Source organism: Dermochelys coriacea, chromosome 2 (genome assembly GCF_009764565.3).
Source record: "Dermochelys coriacea isolate rDerCor1 chromosome 2, rDerCor1.pri.v4, whole genome shotgun sequence".
Taxonomy (NCBI): domain Eukaryota; kingdom Metazoa; phylum Chordata; order Testudines; family Dermochelyidae; genus Dermochelys; species Dermochelys coriacea.
In genome coordinates, this window is record NC_050069.1 from 268182858 (window position 1) to 268209407 (window position 26550).

General features: G+C 45.0%; 1 protein-coding gene across 5 annotated transcripts in view; it reads right to left on the bottom strand.

Moving 5' to 3' along the window:
- Positions 1 to 26550, bottom strand: part of CCM2 (CCM2 scaffold protein) — a 133648-nt gene that overhangs the window by 52282 nt on the left and 54816 nt on the right. For 3 of the 5 annotated variants that reach the window (XM_038393566.2, XM_038393558.2, XM_038393561.2), the window contains exons 2-9: positions 21617 to 21793; positions 20266 to 20349; positions 19578 to 19761; positions 17782 to 17918; positions 15632 to 15767; positions 14323 to 14380; positions 13613 to 13751; positions 11614 to 11752 (exon numbers count right to left, since the gene is read on the bottom strand). In XM_038393566.2, the coding sequence (XP_038249494.1) occupies positions 11614 to 11752; positions 13613 to 13751; positions 14323 to 14380; positions 15632 to 15767; positions 17782 to 17918; positions 19578 to 19761; positions 20266 to 20349; positions 21617 to 21793 (1054 nt within the window). The remainder of the gene's footprint in view (positions 1 to 11613; positions 11753 to 13612; positions 13752 to 14322; positions 14381 to 15631; positions 15768 to 17781; positions 17919 to 19577; positions 19762 to 20265; positions 20350 to 21616; positions 21794 to 26550) is intronic. The other 2 variants (XM_038393559.2, XM_038393562.2) reach the window with 1 other exon arrangement.

A 26550-nucleotide genomic window follows, 5' to 3' on the forward strand; every position in this document is an offset into this window, starting at 1 on the left:
TAGGATACAGAAGGACCTAGACAAATTGGAAGATTGGGCCAAAAGAAATCTAATGAGGTTCAATAAGGATAAGTGCAGGGTCCTGCACTTAGGATGGAAGAATCCAATGCACCGCTACAGACTAGGGACCGAATGGCTCGGCAGCAGTTCTGCGGAAAAGGACCTAGGGGTGACAGTGGACGAGAAGCTGGATATGAGTCAGCAGTGTGCCCTTGTTGCCAAGAAGGCCAATGGCATTTTGGGATGTATAAGTAGGGGCATAGCGAGCAGATCGAGGGACGTGATCGTTCCCCTCTATTCGACACTGGTGAGGCCTCATCTGGAGTACTGTGTCCAGTTTTGGGCCCCACACTACAAGAAGGATGTGGATAAATTGGAAAGAGTACAGCGAAGGGCAACAAAAATGATTAGGGGTCTAGAGCACATGACTTATGAGGAGAGACTGAGGGAGCTGGGATTGTTTAGTCTGCAGAAGAGAAGAATGAGGGGGGATTTGATAGCTGCTTTCAACTACCTGAAAGGGGGTTTCAAAGAGGATGGCTCTAGACTGTTCTCAATGGTAGCAGATGACAGAACGAGGAGTAATGGTCTCAAGTTGCAATGGGGGAGGTTTAGATTGGATATTAGGAAAAACTTTTTCACTAAGAGGGTGGTGAAACACTGGAATGCGTTACCTAGGGAGGTGGTAGAATCTCCTTCCTTAGAGGTTTTTAAGGTCAGGCTTGACAAAGCCCTGGCTAGGATGATTTAACTGGGACTTGGTCCTGCTTTGAGCAGGGGGTTGGACTAGATGACCTTCTGGGGTCCCTTCCAACCCTGATATTCTATGATTCTATGATTCTATGAAAAAGCTAATGTACTCAATGTTTTTTTTTGCCTCTGTCTTCACGAACAAGGTCAGCTCCCGGACTGCTGCACTGGGCAGCACAGAATGGGGAGGAGGTGACCAGCCCTCTGTGGAGAAAGAAGTGGTTTGGGACTATTTAGAAAAGCTGAACGAGCACAAGTCCATGGGGCCGGATGCACTACATCCGAGAGTGCTAAAAGGGTTGGCGGATGTGATTGCAGAGCCATTGGCCATTATCTTTGAAAACTCATGGCGATCTGGGGAAGTCCCGGATGACTGGAAAAAGGCTAATGTAATGCCCATCTTTAAAAAAGAGGAGAGGTGGATATGCTAGAAGGTAGGGATAAGATACAGAGGGCCCTAGACAAATTAGAGGATTGGGCCAAAAGAAATCTAATGAGGTTCAACAAGGACAAGTGCAGAGTCCTGCACTTAGGACGGAAGAATCCCATGCACCGCTAGGGACCAAATGGCTTGGCAGCAGTTCTGCAGAAAAGGACCAAGGGGTTACAGTGGACGAGAAGCTGGATATGCATCAACAGTGTGCCCTTGTTGCCAAGAAGGCCAATGGCATTTTGGGATGTATAAGTAGGGGCATTGCCAGCAGATTGAGGGACGTGATCGTTCCCCTCTGTTCGACATTGGTGAGGCCTCATCTGGAGTACTGTGTCCAATTTTGGGCCCCACACTACAAGAAGGATGTGGAAAAATTGGAAAGAGTCCAGCAGAGGGCAACAAAAATGATTAGGGGACTGGAACACATGACTTATGAGGAGAGGCTGAGGGAAGTGGGATTATTAGTCTGCGAAAGAGAAGAATGAGGGGGATTTGATTGCTGCTTTCAACTACCTGAAACTACCCTTTGGGGTTCCAAAGAGGATGGATCTAGACTATTCTCAGTGGTAGCAGATGACAGAACAAGGAGTAATGGTCTCAAGTTGCAGTGGGGGAGGTTTAGGTTGGATATTAGGAAAAACTTTTTCACTAGGAGGGTGGTGAAGCACTGGAATGCGTTACCTAGGGAGGTGGTGGAATCTCCTTCCTTAGAAGTTTTTAAGGCCTGGCTTGACAAAGCCCTGGCTGGGATGATTTAGTTGGGGATTGGTCCTGCTTTGAGCAGGGGGGTTGGACTAGATGACCTCCTGAGGTCCCTTCCAACCCTGATATTCTATGATTCTACGATTTTCTGGCAACAAGTTTCACAGGTTGACAGTGTGTTGTGTGACGTACTTCCTTTTGTTTGTTTTCAACCTGCTGCCCATTAATTTCATTGGGTGACCCTTGGTACTTGTATTACCTGAAGGGATAAATAACACTTCCCTATTCACTTTTTCCACACTAGTTGTGATTTTATAGACCTCGATCATATTGCCCCCCAATTGTCTCTTTTCTAAGCTGAACAGACCCAGTCTTATCAATCTCTCCTCCGATGGAGGCTGTTCCATACCCCTAAATCATTTTTGTTGCCCTTCTTTGCACTTTGTCCAATTCTAATATATCTCATTTCTCACCATAGCAGCAGGTAGATGGCACGACACGGCAGGGCTTCACCTAAAATATCTCCTCCTTAACACTTTGTTAGGCTTAGGGTTTAACTACCTTACTTTCATCTATTAACATAATCAATTATTATTCAACTATCTTTAATAAATATCTAATTTATGGAGCTAATTATATCCAAATTGTAGGAAGCTTCTTGTTCTTCTTCACTTTGGCAGAGCAGCAACACGCAGTAGAGCTGTCTGATTTCCGGATGGTTTTTGCATCAGCCTTGGCACGCACTGCCATGGAATACGTGCCCTTCTCCTAAACTATTAATGTTTTCCTTGCAGTTCTCAATGAGGCAATATTGCACACAGGAGACAACATGGGCTCCCTCTGGTGGCCAGAAGAACACATTTGCATTCCCATGGATGTGGAAGGATCACAAACAGTGGAGATAAAGCCCAAAAGCCCAAAGGATTGCTCAGCACTGAGACACATTGTGCAGCTTTACAGATCTTAATATGTTAACAGCATCAACATGCAGATTAAAGCACATCGAGGAAAAGGTTCAGAGCTGCTTCTAGGAACATCTGTCACCATTCACTTCCCTATTCCATGAGTGGGGCTGTTATCTTGCAGTGAGGCTACAATACAGTATCATGCTTCCCACCAGGAGCCAAAGCATCACTGCCCGTAAGATTGAGGCCACAGATGTCACTTTAAAGCAATGGAAATCCAGAATTTCAGAGGTGCTACACTATATGTTAGGAATGTGGGTTGTTTCTCTTTTAATAGCTTGTTTAATCCAGGTAAAATTAAACCCGTTCTAAAAACAGAACTTTCCTTATAATTCCCAGTGTTCAGTGGGAGCAGAGTCCAATGGTGCATTGTTCAAATGGCAGGGTGGCAGCTTCCTGTCTGATTGTTAGTTATTCTTTAAAGCACTTCTTTGTAAGTATTAGTATATAGGCTTGTTTGCCAGCCTGAGATAGAATTTTGGGTTTGACGTTTTGATACTCTTATATCTTATACTAATAAGTGTGAAGAACAATGAACAAAGACGGTGTGTTGCATTTCCCACAACCAGATGGGGCTTTTAGTACAATGGGAAAAGATAAGGGATACAGCTAGAGTGTTACTGGGCATGGTGGGAATGTAATATATGAGCACACACTTGAAGACTGCCTTAACTCCTTATCTTTCTGTCTGTTGACGAGAACCAGGGGAGAGGGTGAAGGGAAAGCCCTCTAACAGTCATTAGATATAGGGATTAGAACCTTCTGACACTGAAGGGTTCATTTAAACTAAGTCTGTTTAACAGAGCAGATAAAGGTCCTGCCTCATGGCTCTGAGCAAAAGGGCCCGGCCCTGAACCTTTTGACGTCAATGGGTACAGCAGCAGGCCTGTTGAGTTCCAATCCTACTGGTGTTGTACCCTGTTGCAAGGCTCTTTCCCCTCCTCCCCCCCAACCCTGCTGTCATACCATAGGAAGGGTGATCCAGTGGGCTGGACAGTAGCCTAGGGCTTTGGTGACGTAGGTTATATTCCCTGTTCTGACACAGACTTCTTCAGTGACTGTGGGCAAGCCACTTAGGCCCAGATCCTCAAAGGTATTTAGGTGCCAAACTCCCATTGATTTCAACATGAGTCAGGGGCCTAAATACCAGTGAGGATCTGGCCTTTAGCATCTCTGTTCTCAGTTCCCCGCCTGAACAACAGGGGGTAGTAGCACTGCCTTGCCTCACAGAGGGATGTGAGGGTAAGTATGTTAAACATTGCAAGGCCCAGATATTATGGTCATGCGGGCCATACAAATACCTCAGGTAGATAGATCGCTACATTTTCAGCACAGGGCTCAGTCCTGCAGCCCATTCTCATTTGATCCCCACTGATATTCATTAACCCATAAGGGGATATTATACCCTCTTCAGCAGCTGGGCTGTTTCGAACCAACCCACACACCACCTCTGGCAATACGCTCCTAGACTTTCTGGAACTCCTCAGGAATCTTTACTGCCTTTATCTATAGGGGCGTTTATGCTACATTCAAGGAACTGAGTGGAATATATAGTGGCCTGCCAGTCCCCACCCACTTCCATTTTCATTGGTGCGGGTATTCATAACATCTCTAGTCATTTGTAATCATGTTGATAGAGTAATTCTTGCCATTTTTCTGGTGCAAAGAAAGACAGACCTTGAAAACAAAGACAGATCTCCAGTTGAATATCTGCCACGGGGGACTGGACTAGTAATGAGTTATAGAGCATTTCAGCAATTTGACTCTGACCTAGATCAGTAGCAGCTGAAGTAATTACCATCCAGGGCTGTTCAGTGGGTTGCATGAGGGGTGTCAGTCCAGAAAATGGGCATCCACATCACAAACACCACCAGTGGCCTCCCTTCATCCTCTTGCAGGGCAGGTTTCAGAGAAGCCAAAGGTTAAAATGGCTTTTGGAGACTGAACTGCACCGTCTCTAGAGATCAGAATGGAGGCACTTTGGTAGGTAACGTGAGGGAAGCTGCCACTTCCTGTGCTGTACCGGTTCTGTGGTTTGGTCTATCAGACACTTTTTATGACCTCTAAATTCACTCATAAAACATATACAAAAACACAAAACTAAAGAGAGCTTAGCCACATAACGATGGGGTATCTAGTAAAGGCTATGGTGAAGGGATAGTCTTCAATGATCAAAGTACGCAGCTCGTGGTAGCTGTGTGTCTCGCCAGCATATTTTTATGGGGCCAAACTGTTCTTTCCAACTCCTTGTTTGCACTACAAAATGTTTTCTAACACTCACAGACCACAGGAGTACTCGGATAGTAACGGCAAGCAGGATCTGGCCTTCAGTGATGCTATCCAAACAATATCAAATCACTCCCAACGTTGTAAAGGACAAGGACTTTCTCCAGTCAATAGGTTTGCTAACATCCAAGTTAAATTCAAATGAGTTGCAGACATTGATTAAACAGGCAAGAGGTGCTGGGGATTAGGAGTCAAACCATTCATTTTTCTAATTGACTTCACTTCTGGGCACAGTAAGAACAAAAGGTAACAGAAGCCACTTGAAATTGAGGTTGGAACCCAGCAAAAGAGAACAAATGTCACACCACTCTTTCTTGGGTATACTAAGCATTGTATTCCTGTTTTTATTTATAATGCCTATAGGCCCAGATCCTCAAAAGGTCCTTGGGCTCTAAAGTTCCCTGGAGCCTAGGATAAAGGTCTTTGCATAGGGTTAAAAACACAGTCACATAATACATTGAACCAACATCTGCTCCTCATCTCAGACCCAGAAAATAGCTATCCAGAGATGGACTAGAGACCCAAACACCTGTCCTTTTATGCCCCTCCAAACCCAAAAGCTGGGCAAAGAGATGGGCCTTGCAGAATCTACAAATTAAGGCTATGTCAGATGTTGGGGGAAGAGAAAGTTACTTACCTTATAGTAACTGGAGGTTCTTCAAAATGTGTGGTTCTGATCCGTATTCCACTGAGTACGCATGTGCCCAGACCTGGAGGATTTTGAAAGCAGAATCCATTGGTTCACATACGTGCCCTGGCTCACCTCAAGACTCTGACCAAGGAGATAAAGGGCAGAGTGGACTGACTGCCTCCCCAGTTCCTTCTTTACCATGAATCAGAGAAGATCCAAAACAGAGGGGAAGCAGGGCAGGTAGTGGAATACACACAGGGACCACACATCTCAAGAACTTCCAGTTACCATAAGGTAAGCTAAGGTCAATTGCAGGTTTAAACTAGTTTAAATGGTGAATTCTCTGTCACTTGAAGTCTTTAAACCATGATCTGAGGACTTCAGTAACTCAGCCAGAGGTTAGGGGTCTATTACAGGTGTGGGTGAGGTTCTGTGGCCTGCAATGTGCAAGAGGTCAAATTAGATGATCACGATGATCCCTTCTGGCCTTAAAGTCTGTGAGTAAGTAACTTTCTCTTCTTCAAGTGCTGGTCCTTATGTGTATTCCATTGTGAGTGGTGAACAAGCCGCACTCAATTGGAGGAAGGTGCGAGGTAGTAGATGGCAGACCTGAATGAAGGACTGCCACTCCAAAAGATGCAGAGGAGTTGTGTACCAAGCCATAGTGTCTCACCAACGTCTGGACTGAGCACCACACAGCTGCCTTGCGGATATCAAGTAAAGGCAACTGTTGAAATGATGCCAAGATGTTGCTTGAGCTCTTGTGGAATGAACTCTTGCCCCAAGAGGAGGGGAAAGATTAGACAACTGATAGCAGAGCAAGATGCAGCCGGAGATCCATTTTAAGGTTCTTTGAGAGGATATAGCCTGACCTCTGAACCTTTCCACCACAGCAACAAATCATCTAGGAGACTTCCTGATTGGTTTTGTTCTCTGCAGGTAAAAGTCTAAGACTCCCTGAACGTCGAGGGAACGGAGCCTCCTCTGTTCAGAGGACGCGTGTGATTTTGGGAAGAACACAGGTAAGTGGATAGACTGGTTCAGGTGGAACTCTTGAGACTACATGTACACCCTAAATTCACCCCCACAGTGATGAAACCTTTTCCTTATGGAATAGAGTGTAAGGAGGATCTGCCATCAGTGCTCCAAGCTCACCAACCCTCCTGGGTGAGATGATGGCTACCAGCAATGCAACCTTCATGGATAGTGGAGACATGGAGCAAGAAGCTAATAATTCAAAGGGAGGCTTAGTGAGTACTGAGAGAACAAGATTCAAGTCCCACTGAGGAATAGACTTTTTTGTCTGGGCGGAGAGGTTCTGACCAGGCCTTTCCTGAATCTGCAGGTGAGTGGGTTCGCGAAGCTTGAGTAGCCCTGCGAAGGTGGATGGTGTGCACTCACTGCTGCCAAGTGGACCTATAAAGAGCTGATAGACAAACCAGCTGTATTTAGGGAAAGAATATTGTCTAGAATGAAAGAAATATCTGCAGCTTTGGGGGGTATACGTCTTTGATGTGCCCAGATAGGCCAGAACAGCAGTAGAGACAGTTTGTGTCACTGCTGTTGAAGACAAAGACGGAACCATGGCTAACCGAAGCTCTCGGTGATCGGTCTTCATTGGTGGATCCTGGGGTTTGAGGGAAGTGGTAGCAGAAGCTTATGAGAATGATCCCTGGTCTCCTGACAAGACCCTACTGAGGGATCTGTGGGGCAAACTCCCCAGGCGCGCTCCTTGCTGAGTTAGGCCAATGTACAGGAGTCCCCCCCAGTCTGAGTCAGATTGTGGCCTCATGGCCTTTTCCATTACGTGCTTCCTAAGGTAAAGTTCCTGCCCTTCCCGTGTATGGCTGGGGAACAAATGGCAGATACCGCATCTTGCTGCGACGTGGCTTCCCCGAGGCAGTACAAGCAGTGGTGGTGGTCGTCATTGACCAGGCAGGAAGCACCAATTTTGAAGCCTGGGGTCCTGGGCATAGTTCAGTCCACACACAGGGTATCGGCTGGGGGGACTATCTATCTATAAACCCCTAACACTATCAGATAAAAAACGTAAAGCTCTAGAATTATAAAAACTATTTTCCAATATTAACTATATTCACAGGTAAAGGAGAAAGCTGAAGCTTGGGACACTGGAGGTTACAACCTGGGCCAAGCAGCATTGAGAGGGAACTGGAGGAATCATAGAATCATAGAATCATAGAATATCAGGGTTGGAAGGGACCCCAGAAGGTCATCTAGTCCAAACCCCCTGCTCAAAGCAGGACCAAGTCCCAGTTAAATCATCCTAGCCAGGGCTTTGTCAAGCCTGACCTTAAAAACCTCTAAGGAAGGAGATTCTACCACCTCCCTAGGTAACGCATTCCAGTGTTTCACCACCCTCTTAGTGAAAAAGTTTTTCCTAATATCCAATCTAAACCTCCCCCATTGCAACTTGAGACCATTACTCCTCGTTCTGTCATCTGCTACCATTGAGAACAGTCTAGAGCCATCCTCTTTGAAACCCCCTTTCAGGTAGTTGAAAGCAGCTATCAAATCCCCCCTCATTCTTCTCTTCTGCAGACTAAACAATCCCAGCTCCCTCAGCCTCTCCTCATAAGTCATGTGCTCTAGACCCCTAATCATTTTTGTTGCCCTTCGCTGTACTCTTTCCAATTTATCCACATCCTTCTTGTAGTGTGGGGCCCAAAACTGGACACAGTACTCCAGATGAGGCCTCACCAGTGTCGAATAGAGGGGAACGATCACGTCCCTTGATCTGCTCGCTATGCCCCTACTTATACATCCCAAAATGCCATTGGCCTTCTTGGCAACAAGGGCACACTGCTGACTCATATCCAGCTTCTCTTCCACTGTCACCCCTAGGTCCTTTTCCGCAGAACTGCTGCCGAGCCATTCGGTCCCTAGTCTGTAGCGGTGCATTGGATTCTTCCATCCTAAGTGCAGGACCCTGCACTTATCCTTATTGAACCTCATTAGATTTCTTTTGGCCCAATCTTCCAATTTGTCTAGGTCCTTCTGTATCCTATCCCTCCCCTCCAGCGTATCTACCACTCCTCCCAGTTTAGTATCATCCGCAAATTTGCTGAGAGTGCAATCCACACCATCCTCCAGATCATTTATGAAGATATTGAACAAAACGGGCCCCAGGACCGACCCCTGGGGCACTCCACTTGACACCGGCTGCCAACTAGACATGGAGCCATTGATCACTACCCGTTGAGCCCGACAATCTAGCCAGCTTTCTACCCACCTTATAGTGCATTCATCCAGCCCATACTTCCTTAACTTGCTGACAAGAATGCTGTGGGAGACCGTGTCAAAAGCTTTGCTAAAGTCAAGAAACAATACATCCACTGCTTTCCCTTCATCCACAGAACCAGTAATCTCATCATAAAAGGCGATTAGATTAGTCAGGCATGACCTTCCCTTGGTGAATCCATGCTGACTGTTCCTGATCACTTTCCTCTCCTCTAAGTGCTTCAGGATTGATTCTTTGAGGACCTGCTCCATGATTTTTCCAGGGACTGAGGTGAGGCTGACCGGCCTGTAGTTCCCAGGATCCTCCTTCTTCCCTTTTTTAAAGATGGGCACTACATTAGCCTTTTTCCAGTCATCCGGGACTTCCCCCGTTCGCCACGAGTTTTCAAAGATAATGGCCAAGGGCTCTGCAATCACAGCCGCCAATTCCCTCAGCACTCTCGGATGCAATTCGTCCGGCCCCATGGACTTGTGCACGTCCAGCTTTTCTAAATAGTCCCTAACCACCTCTATCTCTACAGAGGGCTGGCCATCTCTTCCCCATTTTGTGATGCCCAGCACAGCAGTCTGGGAGCTGACCTTGTTAGTGAAAACAGAGGCAAAAAAAGCATTGAGTACATTAGCTTTTTCCACATCCTCTGTCACTAGCTTGCCTCCCTCATTCAGTAAGGGGCCCACACTTTCCTTGGCTTTCTTCTTGTTGCCAACATACCTGAAGAAACCCTTCTTGTTACTCTTGACATCTCTTGCTAGCTGCAGCTCCAGGTGCGATTTGGCCCTCCTGATATCTTTCCTACATGCCCGAGCAATATTTTTATACTCAAGTCAAGTCCACCCTGCCCTTTATCTCCTCACTCAGAGGCATGATGTGAACCAAGGTGTATGTGCAGACCAACGGACACTGCTTTCAAAATTCTCCAGCCTCAGGTGCATGGAGCAAATGTGTACTCACCATGGAGTACGTGTAGGGACCAGCACTTGAAAAAGGGAGCATTCAGCTACATAGAGTTTAGAGCCAGAAGGGACTGCTGAATCATCTAGCCTGACCTCCTGTATTGACTGCCCCTCACACAACTCTCTGCCAGCAGCTGTTGCTTGTATACTCAGGGACTCCCACTCCTGCACCTCCACTGACTGCAGCTGGGACAGTATCACATGGGGAGAGGCGATGTCTCAGACAAGCAAGACTCAGCTTGCTCAAGGCTATATGGGTCAAAAACTCTTTCCCCATCAACCTCCACCTGGAACTCGGCAGGCAGCCAATGTGGGTCCCAGAGCACTGGTGTCATAGGCTCTCCAAGATACATGGCTGGATAAGCTGCTGCTGAGCTCTGCACCAGCTTCTGTTTCCAGATTGATTTAAAGGAATAGACCAACACGGAGGGAGGGCAAAGTCCTTGGATTCTACATATCTAGCTTTAAAAAAATACCGACTTCACATTACCAAGACATTTTTAGATGCTATTTCTGTTGGGCCAACGGGAGGGAGGTTATGCTCTTTCACTTCCTCTGTTTATTCATTAGCAGAACCAATGTTATTTCTAGAGCTACGCAGACATTAATGAAAATGATGCACTCTAAGGTGACAAACACATTTTTTAAAAACAAGAAGACAGATCTCCAGCTGATGTCGCTGGAGCCTTACTCCACCGATTTTAATGATGCTAAGGCGGTCTACAGCAGCTGAGGAAGGACTAAATGTCTGATTAACACCACGCTTGGATTATTAAAATTCAAATAATTTTGACAATGCAGTTTGCTATTCATTATTTATGTTTGCATTTCTTTTAGCTTGGATAATGAAAATTAAGTAGTCCGTTCACTGTCCGGTGAACGATGGTGCAGTGTTTCGGTTGAAGACAATGAAAGGGGAAGTCTGAATATAAACCAGCTTTCTGATGGAATTTTAAAAATGTTTCACAGAAACATTGCTCTGGATCCATTCCCAAGGCATCATTTTAATAGGGACAGGCTGATCTGCATGTGGCCCCACTGCCCTCGACAGAATCACATCAGAACTGTTAAAATGTGTGTCATAGACCCTGTACTGCTACCAGCGAAACATCCCACCCATAGTTCACATGGTAGAAACCTGTACTTTGGAGCAGGAGGAACTAAGCTTGACGACTACTTTTTCAGTGAACTGCTGGGGGCCAGCGTGTGCAGCATAGGATCATCACCAGCTGGCTACAGACTTCTCCCATTGCACTTCTGATCAATGGGGAAAGCAAGAGAAAGACAAGTTCACATTGAACTTTGAAGACTACTGATGTCAGTGAACATTACTAAACCAAAGTGAGCAAGAACCACAAAGCATTTGCAGTTTACTGTAGTAGTTTAGCATATCAAACCCAAGTCTTGGGAGGGGAAGGAAGGTTGTATCTTCCAGAATCCTCCGCCGCCCCCAGGATCCTGCATCAGATCATACTTTTCAAAAGGCCTGCACATGATTCCCTTGGGCTTGACAGCAACCCCAGAAGCAACTTGCCCCAAGGGGCTCACGATGAGAGTCTGATCCCCACAGGCCATCTTTCCTCTCCCTCCCAAGTCTGTAATCTTTATGTTACTCCATCTCAGCTGAAACTTACCTAGTAACAGGAATTTCCTACTGTCCCCATAGAGTTGTCTTAGGTTGATGCAGAATTCGTGTATTGAAGCCCCATTGCGATATTCGTGCAGGAGCATTGCAAACTGCTGGATCTCTTGGGAAGAGAGTTTGGTTCTTAGCTAAGGAGAAGAAGCACAAGGCATGATTCAACCTTATTTCTAATAGTGGAGAAGCCATGGCTAGTGAGGAACAAAACATTCAATGGGCTCTGTTAAATACAGCAAGTAAGGGTCACTTAGTGGTGGACAAAGCAGGGACTGACACACCCCTAATATAAACTGACTGTTTAATCAATGACATAGCCCATGTCCTCATTGGCAAAGGGAGACAATATTGTAAGAAATCCACCCCCTAGTGGCACAGGTTAACCTAGAAATGCTGTTTCCTCATATGGAGCTCCCTAAAATGGGAGATTAATGAGAATGGGACTTTTCAGCTTGGAAAAGAGCTGGCTAAGGGGGGATATGATAGAGATCTATAAAATCATGAGTGGTGTGGAGAAAGTAAATCAGAAAGTGTTATTTACTCCTGCTGATAATACAACAACAAAGGGCCACCAAATGAAATTAATAGGAAGCAGGTTTAACACAAACACAAGAAAGTATTTTTTCACGCAATGCACAGTCAACCTCTCGAACTCCTTGCCAGAGGGTGTTGTGAAGGCCAAGACTATAACAGGGTTCAAAAGGGAGCTAGATAGGTCCAACAATGGCTATTAGCCAGGATGGGTGGGAATGGTGTCCCTAGCCTCTGTTTGCCAGAAGCTGGGATTGGGTGACAGGGCATGGATCACTTTATGATAACCTGTCTGTTCATTCCCTTTGGGGCACCTGCCATTGGCCACTGTCAGAGGACAGAATACTGGGCTTGATAGACCTTTGGTTTGACCCAGTATGGCCGTTCTTATGAGCTCAAGCTAATGAGTGTTTAGGCTGACTATAAGTGGGTGTTTAAGAAACAGGAGCTGAGGCCTAAGTAGCAGGGTGGGGTCTTGAGACTTTGCCCATCTGTCTTTGCAAAGCCACCAATATTCCTCTGACTTCACCAAAACCCAGCAGAAACAGCTCTGGTGCACCCACCTTCCCAAACAAACATCAAAGTCCTCTGGCTGACAGCAGAGTTCTCCTACAGGCTCCACTCAGTACTGCTCAGTGCATCCTCCAGAAGGGATGAGGCAGCTGCAGGCCATGGCGACAGCCAGATGCACTCCAGAGGAATCAGCTTGAGAGCAATACCATAGGCAACTGCAGCCAGGAGCTGCACTCCGAGTGTTAGTCACCTGGTGTGTACAGGTACTAACAGCAATTCCTATTTTGCAAACTGTACCTAGTTTGTAGGTGAAAAACCCATTGCTCACAAAGGGACTCTCAGAAAGGAGACAACCGATTGATATGCTTTGTTTAAATCCTTCTTAGGTTATTCCTAACCCTATTAATTCAATGACCAACTTCAGTGATTGCTCTTACAATTGTGTTCCAAATGTCAATTTAATAGCATGCTCTAAGGTCCTACTCAATCTGGCAGCATCACCACTTAAGCATTGTGCATCAAAGGAATCAGAGAGCTTTTATCTAAGACTGTCCTCATTCACGAGAGCCTTTGCTAGAAGGAGGGAGGGAGTAGCCCTGTGAAACTGCTCAAATCATTTACCTCCAGAGCCAGCTTATGTTCAAACCCCATTTAGGCTCCAAGTGAAAATTAGCTTGATGGCATCAGACCCGAATCCCTACAGTTCCTAAGTGACCATGAAGCAGTGTTGTCATAGAGAAGAAAACAAACCAAGGTCATTTATAGGATCGGTGCTGTGTTTCTGACCCGCTGTCAGAGCTTGCCATGGGGTTCTGACTCCACGCTAAGGGCATAGCTGCACTCCCAAGAATGCTGGCCTGGCTGACGTAAAGAGATCCCGTCACCTTGCACGCATGGCCACTCTTGGCTACGAACAGACAACACCTGCCCTCTGATGCAGACATTCCTACCGTCATCATGTAGTCCTGAAGCAGCTCCGTTGCTGTGGTGCTCAGCTCGCTTTCACTGACCGTCTTAACATGTGGAGACTGAGGCGCTGAGAAGGAAGAAGGCGAGTTGCCACCTGTATCCAAGGATTCTGGAAAGGAGCTGAAATGCAAGCGGATCTGTGAGCCATCTTGAGAGCTCCATTAATGTCTAGCAGAGAGACACACTGAAAGGGTATCCTGGGGAAACTTATTTTATGCATCCGATGACGTGAGCTGTAGCTCATGAAAGCTTATGCTCAAATAAATTTGTTAGTCTCTAAGGTGCCACAAGTACTCCTTTTCATTTTAGCTGAGGCTGTCTTCTTGTATTGGAAGGATCCTGGAGACTTGGATAAGGTGTTAGGACTCCACCAAATTTAGCCAGCTCAGAGAGAAGAGTTGCCTCATAAATCTTGTACTCAACCGCTACATGGAAGGGAAGCACATTCTATGGACTTCTCTGGAATACTGTACTAATGTAGCTACAAAGCAAGGGAATTTGCACAGGCAGGGACAGAGAGCTATATAGACAGCGATATCACTGTCGAGTATTCCAGCTGTAATTATCAAAAGACATTCAGTGTATGTATTGTAAAAGTTCCCCTTTTAGACTGTGAACCCAATGTCACGACTATCTAAATAAGGTATCTAAGCCAAACCACCTCCTTCCACAGTGCGTATTATCAACTTACAAAGTACTTGCTTCTGTTTCGTAAGATTCTTTAATATCCACTTTTGTTGAAGAGTCATCTGCAAGGAAGATATTCCAGTTAAGAGATTTACAATCACGAATGCTGCCTATTTCCTAACCTGTTGGTCGTGGACACGTATAGTTCCAATCTAAGTGTCCAGGGCTAGAGTATGAAAAATAAGACATACAGGACAGGGGTCGTGAGGGGAGTCTTCTGTCGCTTAAGACAGTAGCAGGAAGTCAAGAGCTGTACAATGCAGAACTGCAAAGCACCACTTTAATAAACTGCCTCCACTGATTAAAAAAGGAAACAAAATACAGAACATCTGTGGAAAGGTGCAGGACATCTACTGTGTTTCAATCTCCTAAAGCCTTGCTTGCCCCTTAGCTATGGGAAAGTGACAGCTCCATATTATGATGATCAGGGAGGAGACAGGTTTCAGAGTGGTAGCCGTGTTAGTCTGTATCAGCAAAAACAACAAGGAGTCCTTGTGGCACCTTAGAGACCAACACATTTATTTGGGCATAAGCTTTTGTGGGCTAGAACCCACTTCATCAGATGCATGGAATGGAAAATACAGGAGCAGGTATAAATACATGAAAAGACAGGAGTTGCCTTACCAAGTGTGAGGTTAGTCTAACGAGACAATTCAATTAACAGCAGGATACCAAGGGAGGAAAAATAACTTTTGTAATGTAGTTTTTTTGTTGAAAAATTGCCACTTTTTGTGTTGTGTTGCAACAAAAACACCAACCCAGGAACCAAACCCTGCAACACTTGGTAAGGCAACTCCATGTACAACTTCCATGTATTTATACCTGCTCCTGTATTTTCCACTCCATGCATCTGATGAAGTGGGTTTTAGCCCACAAAAGCTTATGCCCAAATAAATGTTAGTCTCCAAGGTGCCACAAGGACTCCTCATTTTTTGTTTGTTTGTTTTTTTGAGAGAGGAGGGTTCTTTGGGCCATTCAACTCCACACAAAGGTTAGATCAGGGCCGCAGCTATCACAAAGCTGGTGGCATTTGAGATGCATCGCCCACTCGCAGTTCACAATACATTTAGTGGTAAGACAGGGCCTCAGGGAGGCCTACGATTATTAAGATCTGGGCCTCTGTTTGGATCCAGTTTCTCTGTCTTAGAACCTGGAGCATGAACAGGGAAGGGAAGCAAAGGGTATTGCTACACCAAGTGCTGCGGTTAATGTGAGAGCCTGAGGCAGAGCAAGCCTGGGTTGTAAGAGTGGGGGGGGGAGGGAGCAGCGGTGGAATTCTTCCTAAGAGTGAAAGGAAATGGTGCTTGACATACCACTGTGTAGGGACATATGGCGCGTTGGTGTTGAGGCCCCATCAAATATTGCTCTATCTAAGAAGTCTATTGTGGACTCAGTGTAAACGATCTGGAAGACTTGGCTGAGAAGTGAGCAGAGTTCCTCTGCAGTTACCTGGGGAGGGAGAGAAAGAAGGGTCAGACAGGGAGCTATGGTGCAAGATGCCTTCAAAAGAGACAGCACTTGCTTTTCTTCATCCCCCAAAGGAGCTGCACCACAGGGAGCACAGGTGTATCATCACCTGTATTTATAAGGGCACTACATCACCATTAAATAGAGAGAACCCCATGGTTCCAGAACTGGGGGTGCCTCCTACCACAGCCACTGGACTGACTACTCAAGACACTGCAGACCCAAGGAGGCTGTTCAGGGGATTTCAGTACCTGTGCTAGTAAAAAGGCTTGGTAAAGAAGAAACCCCCGAATGTGAGCACAGCCATGTGTGCCCAATTCTATTATTTTATACCCCATGGTTGTCTCCAATCCATAAAGACTGGCAGATTTCCTGCAACCCAGATCCACTTATCATCTTTGTTTCACAGATCTAACCTGAGGCCATTTGATGATAGGAATGTGGGGTATATTGAAAACAAAATCTGAATATTCAAGTACCTCTGACTAAGTACCTTATGGTCTTATTTCTATTACCTTGTCCTACTCTCCCCCGCAGCCCACTGGGTTTGCAGCTACCTTGCCACATCTGTCATATGTTACCTTAGACTGTAAATGTTCGAGGGCAGAAACCTGTGCCCCTTTGGCAACAGTACAAATAAGAGTTTAAGACAAAGGAGGGCCATTTAGGTAGTGGATTCATGTTGTGACTGTTGCTCACCCTCTCTTTTTCCTGGGCAGGAGGAGACTAAGAGACAACAACCTGACTGCTTATCATTACACCCCCTTAGCAGCAAGCTCAGCAGCACTGCAAGGGTGCAGGAGCCAAGCAGCTGCTTTCCCAGATTCCTGACTGCAGAAGTGTGAGCTGGGCACTAGACAGCATATACAAGAAAGAGCTCTTCTCTAGTGCATTTGAGTTAGATTGTGATGCTTGAGATGGGGACCATATCTCCTTATTTGTACAGTGCCTAACACACTGATGAAGGCTTAATAATTCATTGAATAACTATGTTGTATACTATTCTTCTTGCGCGCCAAGCTTACCCATCTCAAGCTACTATGGGAACACCTTACAGTTCACATCGGGATGGATTCTGATCTTATGTTATACTGCATAGTCTGGAGCAACTCCTGTGACGTCAGTGGAGTAACTATAGCTTTATGCGTAAGTAACTGAGGGCCGGAGCAAGCTATTTATTTACACAGAATAATCCCATACAGCCCATCAGCTTCCTGCCACTCAATTTCACAGATAGCAGCATCAAAGCAAACCAAAGAGCTATTGTTCCATAGGATATTGACTGAAGTTACAATATCAGGACACAAAATTAAGACTATCTGGATCTACAACAGGGATCTCAAACTCAAATCACCACGAGGGCAACATGAGGTCTAGTACATTGGCCCGAGGGCCACATCACTAAAACCTTTTCAGACAACGATACAAAAGTTTAGTCAAAAATGAAAATGAAGAGTAACACAGTAAGCTATTAAAAGTTAATGTATTAACTTTTTTAAAAACTGTAATGCGAAGAGGGGTTTTAATAAAATATTAACACTCAGTAATGCACCTCACTCAAATGATAAAACACACATTTACTTTTAGAATTACTTCGGTTAAAGCCCCCCCTCTGCCCCCAGCCCCACCCCCACTCCACCCCTTCCATGAGGCCCCGCCCTGCCTCTTCCCACCCCCATTCCAACCCCTTCCCCAAATCCCCGCCCTCGCCCCCCTGCCTCTTCTTCGCCTCCTCCCCTGAGCATACCACATCCCCGCTCCTCCCCCATCCCTCCTGGAAAGTCCTAAGTGCTGCCAAATAGCTGTTTGGTGGCAGGAAGTGCTGGGAGGTAGGCAGAGGAGCAGGGACGCAGTGCACTCGGGGTAGGGAGGAGGATGGGTTGGGAGGGAGGGGAGCTTGGCTGTCAGTGGAGTCGGCGCCTATGGTGGGCCTCAGGAAATAACTCCACGGGCCGTGTGTTTGAAACCTCTGATCTACAAGGTAATTAAGTCTTACTTTGTTCTCTGTAGCCAGGACCACCAAACAACAAGCTTCGACAGGCACCACTCCACTCTCGGACAGCGATCCTGAAGTAAGTGCTTTGGAGCTTTCTGCACAAAGACTCTGGCTTGGGGAAATCCCAGGGTCCTGAGCTGAAAAGCAGAGAAGCAATTAATGACTAGTGAGAGGAAAGGAGAAGAGGGGATATGGAAGCAATTAGCTCACTGATGCAGATCTATGCACTGTATGTGGCCAGCTGCCAACCTGATTGGATTCCCATTGTTTGGGACAGAATGAGTTTGCTTTTCAAATGCACTATCCCCTCATGCGTGCAGCCTGTGATTTGCCAGTATTTCCTCCATCTTTAGGAATAGGTTTGAGATGGTGACAGATCAGTTCCCCATTCTCATTCTAGAGTCTGGCAACCAACTTGTCAGTTTGGCAATTCAATCCATTCAGAACAAATCAGATTTTGACTATTGAAAACTGTAAACCATTCAAGTTTTGCCACTGTATTACCCATTCCTGTATTTCATAAGAAATTTCAATTCGGATCAGCCAAGTATGGTAGATGGGCTAAGCTGCTTTGACTATTTTTCATGTCAGCTGCAGCTGAGCTTAACTGGACCATTATACTGTGAGAACGAAGGAATAATTCCACAGCTTCCTAAGCCCCTCTATATCATGCGCTTACAGTAAAGTGTCTTGTAAGAGTGCAGGGAAGTTTGAGTGGATTAAACCTGGAGTCAACTTGGTCAGGCTATGGGGACTACAAAGCAGCCAGAGAAGGAAGGCAACAGTCAATGGCAAGAAGAAGAAAGCTTCCTCTTGTGCAGCAGCAGTAGCCAGTGTCGAGCATGGATCCCGACCTCACATCCATGAACTATATAAAACAGAAAATGTTTGAATTATGAGGCTCTTATTCCAATGAAGGGTTCTGACAACTTCATGTATATGAAGTTGTGGTTTAGGCAGCTACAAGAACCCATCAGTAGAGTTACAGCCTCATTGTGGAGTTATTCATTTATTCTCTATATTGTCCATCACTGTCAAACAACAAATCGCTGCCATTAGATTCACCAGGAAGAAAAAGTACCAGCTCCCAGAAATAATTACACCAAAAGAGAGGTTTAAATGTCTTAACCAGACCTGATGGAGAGATTCCTGAGCAGTTCCTGACTTTTACAGCAGTCTCGCATGCAGATTCAGAATGAACATGCATTGCGCGCATTTCTCCTTAATGCTAAATGAAACCTGAGATATGGGAATGTTGATTCTAACTGCACTATATAGAGCACATTTTCCACATCTGCAAGGTGAGCACTTCTAGGGAGTGACACCTGCAGTGAGTTCGGACACACTGCTATAGTTGATACAAACGGAAATCTTTCAAAATAGCCTTCTAATAGGAGTAGTGGGAGGCAAACAGCTTAACTGGCTTATGAATGGGATTATATGACAGGATTGACTGTGACAGCAGGAAATCCCTTCCAGCCTTATGCTCCTACGTTAAAGAAAAACAAACAAACAAACACCAGTTCTATCCAAACTTACTGGTACTTCTAAACTGATGAAATATCTTTTTCACATGCAGTGGGAAAATTAATGGCTGTTCCCACTTCATTAAGCCGATCTAAGAGCTAAGAGCCTTAAATTGGGTGTAAGCATGACGTATGTTCACTTTAAGGTCCCTTTACGTTGCCAGAGTGGTGTAAAAAGAACTTAGTGTAAATGAGACTCAGGCCCTTAGACTCCAAAATCGGAGAACAGATGCAACCTGCATTGCAATCCCTGTTCTTGCCACAACCTACCTGTTTTCAGCACTACCAGGTGTGAGGAGTCATCACGGATGTATGACACAGATGCAATGTCATGGATGGGGACCCTGAGTATGATATCCTCTCCATCCCGCCACACCAGCTTGACGTTGTAGGCAGACACACTAATCACAGCATCGTGTTCCTGGGTCAGCTGCCCTGGGAGCTGATGTGCCCTCTACAAACAAAAAAGCTTTCATTAAAAAAGGTAGAATAATTTCCCGTTTCATTATCCCCAGGTGATCACAATGGCAATACATCTCCCCGAGGTGGAGGGTAACACCCACAGACCACCCATCTCCAGTTCACATTTTCTGGGCTCCTGATAATTGGTCATGTACAAATCACCTTCACTATTAAAATACAAGGGCTAAGATCCTTTGAGAATAGGAGACAACATGATACATACTATGCATTTCGAACAATCCCACAATAACCCTCTTTGCTTAAGTTTCTCCCTCCACTCTTGTGACTTCAGTCATCTACATCTACCCCTGCATTACATCACATCCTAGTTCTTGGGCTGCAAGGCTTCTCAGAACAAGGATCAAGATTTTAACCTCTCTGCCCAGCACATCCATATCAACGGTCCTACATGCAAATATTGAATAAGAACAGTAGCAACTGTATAGTTCATTCAGCAAGGGTTTGGGATACAGCACTGGAATGGACTGGTACCCACCTTTGCATTGTCTATTAAATTCAATATTTCAGTACGACTGGAGGGATTCAGGTACCCTGGGATGGATGTTAGTTGGCCTAAATACTGGGAAGGAAAAAAAAGGTCCATTACCATGTGATATATAAACTGACACATTGAAATCCTTCCATCTTTACTCACAGAAATTGGGGTAAATTGAAAGAAAAATACATAGTTGGAAATAACTTCTTGAGCCTGATCTGGAGAGAAATACTGGCTGGCTGTTGCCTCAATGCCACCTTTAGTAGTCACCTGAAACCCACTCAAGACAGAAGACAATTGATGAAGCTACACAGGGTGGTCGCTATTTATATGGCTGGTTTCTAGGAGCTGAAATTCTGCCTCTTTCACCTGGTCAAAGGGTGAGCATCTAAATCTAGTGGAGCATAATCTAGCACAGAAGTTTTCAAACTTTTTAGGCTCCATACCCCTTCCCGAATAATGTAGTCTGCCACGTACCCCCACCTGAGATAGGTATAGTATGACCCTATGATTAGATTGCCAAGTCTTACTAAATAAAATATGTTGTCTGCCATTATAGGATTTTTCTAACATACCCCAAAATGAGAACTCATGTATCCCCATTTGAAAACCACTGATCTAGCAAAACATTACCGACAGCTGTCATTCTCCAGCAAAGCATCAACTTCCTTCTAACTAGATTTTTGTATGGTCAGATTATACAATATTCTATTTAGCATCTTCCATTCAGGATGTATCCCAAAGGCTTTACATGAGTTAAATATAGTTACAGAATTATCTAGTGACCAGGAATAGATCGTTTTCAGCTGAAATGTCAGAGCAGACAGCTGGTGAGGAGGAAATACACAAGAGGACTGTTCCAGATGGCAGGAGCTGCAGAGAAAAGTCTTGTATTACGAGTGCTAAGATCACATAAAGGGACACGCACACACAATCTATTAGGTCAGCCAAAGGAACCTTCCTGGGGATTTGAAATATTGAACTTCACCCTAAAATGAAGGAGGAGCCACTGGAACGAGGCTGCTGTGCTCCTTCATGTATCCTGTGTCCACTGCACTCATCGCTGAGGAGCTACAACACGCACTGAGATAGACATCGAACATCACAATTTACGGACACGTGAGCATCTTTCCCCCTTGAAGAGATGCAGAGAGAAAGAGCGGAGAGCTGTGCGAGTGAATTCAGGTAGGATTTCAAACGCGGTTTAACGCTGAGGATCCTATTCTGCAATGTGCATTGCAGCAGCGTAATTGACCAAATCATTTACTGAACATGGCCACGAATTTGACAGGATGAGGAGACTAAAGGTGAATGAAAGAGACGACTCCCCCTCCAGCCCAAAAAGAGTTACCTTGACTTCCTTTTCAATGTAGTCATTCAACAATATGTCTGGTTCAACTCGATCAGGCAAGGAGAGCAATACTGTATGAAGAGGTCGTCTTTCCGTAACCTTTTCCTGGGCCTTTTTATCCCGACCCTTTTCACCTTTCAGGAAGACACGTTTGAAAGGGGACACTATTCCAGGCTGCTGGCAAAAACAGAAAGAGTGGCGAGTTAGGGTTATGTTCTGCATGATGTAGAATCAATGCACACATGAAGGAGTCTTGTTAAAAGCAAGGCAGAGAGTTTGAGGTGAATCAACTACTGTGCAATTACAGGAAGTTAGAATTCAGGAGCAGTTCAAGAGTGGAATGTGTGCGCTCTGTTTCAGTGTGCTGAGCAGTGATTATGAGCACTGCAGCTCTTCGCGCCACTGTCTCTCTCCTGAAAGGGCTCATTATTTACCTGATGGGCTGCATGGGATTATTGTGTGTAAATAAATAGCTTGCTCCAGCCCTCAGTTACTTACGCATAAAGCTATAGTTACTCCACTGACTTCACAGTGTTGCATGAAGTCCATGATAATTCCACCATCAAACCGTGAACACTTCTCAAGGGACCTGGTCCATGTCAAGGCTATGTTTCACTTTTGCAAAAAGCTACTCCCAAGTGCGCAGAGTATGTTTCCATCTAACAAGAGGCACCTCTTTCTCCCTCAGACAGACACCCCACCCCCTTATTGACCACTACAGTTCTGTGCAGGGATACCTATCAACTCCACAACAGTCAAAAAAAGGAATCAGGATAAATGTTTACTTAACTGCCCACAGTCCTCTTACAAGATGAAGACGTAACCACTGGCAGAATGAATACAAGACAGACCATGAAGTGGGTTCTAGCCCACGAAAGCTTATGCCCAAATAAATTTGTTAGTTTCTATTGCCACAAGGACTCCTTGTTGCAAATTACAGTGTGGCTTTAAAGCTCTGGTTCAAATCTAAGACTTTATTGCCAATCATAGAACCACAGGGTTAGAAGGGCCTGCAAGGGTCATCTAGTCCAGGGGTTCTCAAACTTCATTGCATCGTGAGCCCCCTCTGAATTTTAGCTCTATCCTCCAAAGTACTGGCAAACCCCCCACCATCACCCCAGCTTTGTGTCATCTGCAAACTTGATCAGTATGCTCTTTATACCTACATCCAGGTCATTAATAAAGATGTTAAACCACACTGGACCCAGAACAGATCCCTGTGGAACCCCATTTGAAACTTCCCTCCAATCCAACAACATTCCATTAATAGTTACTCTTTGTTTGTGGTTGTTTAACCAATTCATTTAATGGTAGTTCTGTCAAGGCTGCATTTCTCCAGCTTATTTATCAGAATGTCATGTGGGACTATGTCAAAAGCCTTCTTGAAGTGCAGGTATATATGTCCACTGCATTCCCCTCATCCACCAAATCAGTTACCCTGTCAGAGTCAAATGTGGGAGAAATTATCTTCCCAATGACAGATGGCAACCTCATAGTCAATCATTCATACCAACATTCTGAATGGAGCTACATACAATATGACAAATATAAAGCTTATATTTTATAAATGGTAACATATAATGGTATATAACATTTATGGAACAACCGAAGAGGGGTTGTGTTCTCAAACATAACCAGAACCTCATTAGTGTCTGGCTTTCACAGACAAACTGTTTCATTAATGCATTTTGAAGCAAGTCATAGATAGACTTAGAACATAGGGAGAGGGATAGCTCAGTGGTTTGAGCACTGGCCTGGTAAACCCAGGGTTGTGAGTTCAATCCCTGAAGGGGCCATTTAGGGATCTGGGGCAGATACTGGGGATTGGTCCTGCTTTGAGCAGGGGGTTGGACTAGATGATCTCCTGAGGTCCCTTCCACCCCTGATATTCTATGATCATACTTTCCTCCTAACCCATTTCTTCCAGGAATCCTTCCTACTTTACACTTCTCCTCAATCTTCACACCTTATATTGTTATCCCATGTCCTTCCCATCCTAGCTTTTTTTTTTGGTCTTGCCCTTCATTTGTAAAGTACAATATAAATTTACAGTGCTAGATATCAGTAAGCATTTTTTTATCATAACTGACCGCCTTTCTTCAAAGTGATAAATTACTAATGCATTTCCCTTTCAAGTATCTAAATATATACACTAAAATTATTATAGAAGTAATTATCCAATTGAAAAAAATGTGTCCCTTCAAATTTGTATGAGGAAGTATGGAACTTTATGATTCAACATTGACAGTAAGGAATTAGTCCTAATGAGATCAGAGAATTAACATTACGAGGTTCAATATTTATCTGCTCTCAGTGGTTTCCTTATGAAATTGGAGGTTTGAAAATATCAAAAGGAAGTTCTGCAAGTTCAGTCTGGGGTCTGGAAAGAAAAGAAAAACCTAGCTGAGTTCTTTCTGCTTTTTGAAGTCACTAACGATGATAATAGAGGCTCTGTGATCAGAGCTTAGCTAAATTATACTGAAGATGTGCAAGGCAGAACAGAATCCAGCTTGTTCTTTCAAGGCTGTAACACACTGCAGGGCTAATGAGTTGTTTGTGTCAATAAAGTAAACAGCTCTGCCTCAGAGATGCAGTGAGAAGATATGCAAAGTAAGGAAGTGCTATTTTACAAAATAGCTTTGCAGACTCTGCTGGCACTTTAACTTCCTACCATCTGTTAGCAACACGCTTTTATGATCAAATTTAGTTTTATTCCTTTTTGTGTTCTCTGCTGAGTTGCCACTATTAAAATATGAATGTGCCAGCCAATAATTCAGGTGAATAGTTTGAGAAGGAACCCAGTCGAAAAATAAAGTGCACAAAGACTGTGAAAGTTACTGCTTTAGGAAAGAAAAAAAATCTAACACATCAGGACATGAATATAGTTAATATACCACTAGGAACAGACAGTTTCATCCTCATGTTCTGTAATTTCACCCATACTGTAATCTCAGCAGCAAAATACACACACATACATGTCAACTTTAGTAATCTCAGTTACTACCGACAAAGGCTTTAATCTAGCAAAAAAGAAGGGAAGCAGAAGCGTCGTCAAAATAAATACAGCCCCAATTTAAGGAGTCAAATAGAACCTTTAATTCATGTTTGAAAATTGGACTTGGGTTCCTATGTCACTGAGGTGCTTTTGAAAATCTCCCTGAACATACAGTCCAATGGCTGAGTTTTCAATACTGACACCGCAACAGGCCAGATAGCAAGGCACTGTGTGCACACACAGTTCCAGTGGGAAGATTGCCACTACCATTTTTGGGACACAGTTCATGTAACTGCACCACCAAACCACAAACAAATGCACTACAGAGACCCAAGTATTGCTCTCTGGCTTTGGCAGTGATGTAGAGACACACACAGAAGCTCTGAGAAAGCTTGCCTTACTATAATACGTCCAGGTAAACATACACAAAACTTCAGGTTTCAGAGTAGCAGCCGTGTTAGTCTGTATTCGCAAAAAGGAAAGGAATACTTGTGGCACCTTAGAGACTAACACATTTATTTGAGCATAAGCTTCTGTGAGCTACAGCTCACTTGGACCCTTGGAGATTAGCAAATTTATTTGAGCATAAGCTTTCATGAGCTACAGCTCACTTCATCGGATCCAATGAAGTGAGCTGTAGCCCACGAAATCTTATGCTCAAATAAATTTGTTAGTCTCTAAGGTGCCACAAGTACTCCTTTTCTTTATACACAAAACTTGTTAATTAAAATGTTTAGCAAACAGTGATGGAGTTTATAAATGCAGCACTTAGCGTCTGCACCAGCCCAAGTGTCCATTTCTGTAGTTTGTATTAGAAGGGAAGAATTTCTGATCTGCGACCTCTCTCAGGGTACCTCTACACTGGAAACATTACAGCAGCTCAGCTGCAGTTGCTCTGCTATGGCACTTTAGTGTAGATGCTACCTATGCCAATGGGAGGTGTTCATTGGCGTAGGCAATCCACTTCCTTGAGAGGCAGTAGCTAGGTCAGCGGAAGAATTCCGCTGTAGAAGAATACAGAAGAATTCTTCTGTAGACCTAGCACTGTCTACACCAGGGGTTAGGTTGGCAAAGCTACGTTCTCAGAACGTGGATTTTTCAAATCCCTGAGGGATGTAGCTATGCTAAGGTAAGTTCCTAGTGTAGACCAGCCCCAGAAGTTATTTGGTTAGGTCTGCAGTTCAGGGTATGTCTACACTACAATCTTAAATCAACCTACGTTAGGTCAGCTTACAGCCATCACAGTTATTACTGCGTTGGCTGATGTCCACACTACGCTCCTTCTGTCAGTGATGTGCGTATTCACCAAGAGCACTTCCACTGACTGAAGAGGGGCAACATGGGGGGCTGACAGCCATGGCTCTCAGCTCTGTGCAGCTCCCCACCAGGAGTGGGGGGACTGCTGGCTAGAGCTTCTCGCCTCCGGTGGGGAGATCCACACCTGGAGTCTGGCTGCCATGCTCCCAGCAGAGAGCCAGAACCCCAGGGGACTGCAGGGCTCCAAGTGGGGAGCCCAGGGGGCAGCCCAAGGCAGGAGCCTGGGTGGCAGCCTGGCTTGGAGGGGAGACCGGGCAGCTGCCCAGCTGGGAGCCACATGCTGGCTTTCTTGTCTTGACAATAATGAGCCAACAGCCAAAGTAAGGAAAGCTGTGTCTACACCTAACCACACTGACAGAGGCCCTACGCCTCTCGTGGCGGTGGAGTTATGATGTCGGTGTAGTACAGCATTTGCATTTCCGGGAGCAAGGCTGCAACGTAGACACTGACATAGTTAGCTCAACATAAGCTGTTTTGTGTCGACCTAACTCTGTAGTGTAGACCAAGCCTCAGAAACAGCACACGCTTTCCACTCTGGCTTCCCCCTGTCCTCTGGCTCAAAGAGAAGGTCAGATGAGTTCCAGCTGGCTCAGCAAGCTGAGGTTTCAGTTTTGTTGTATGG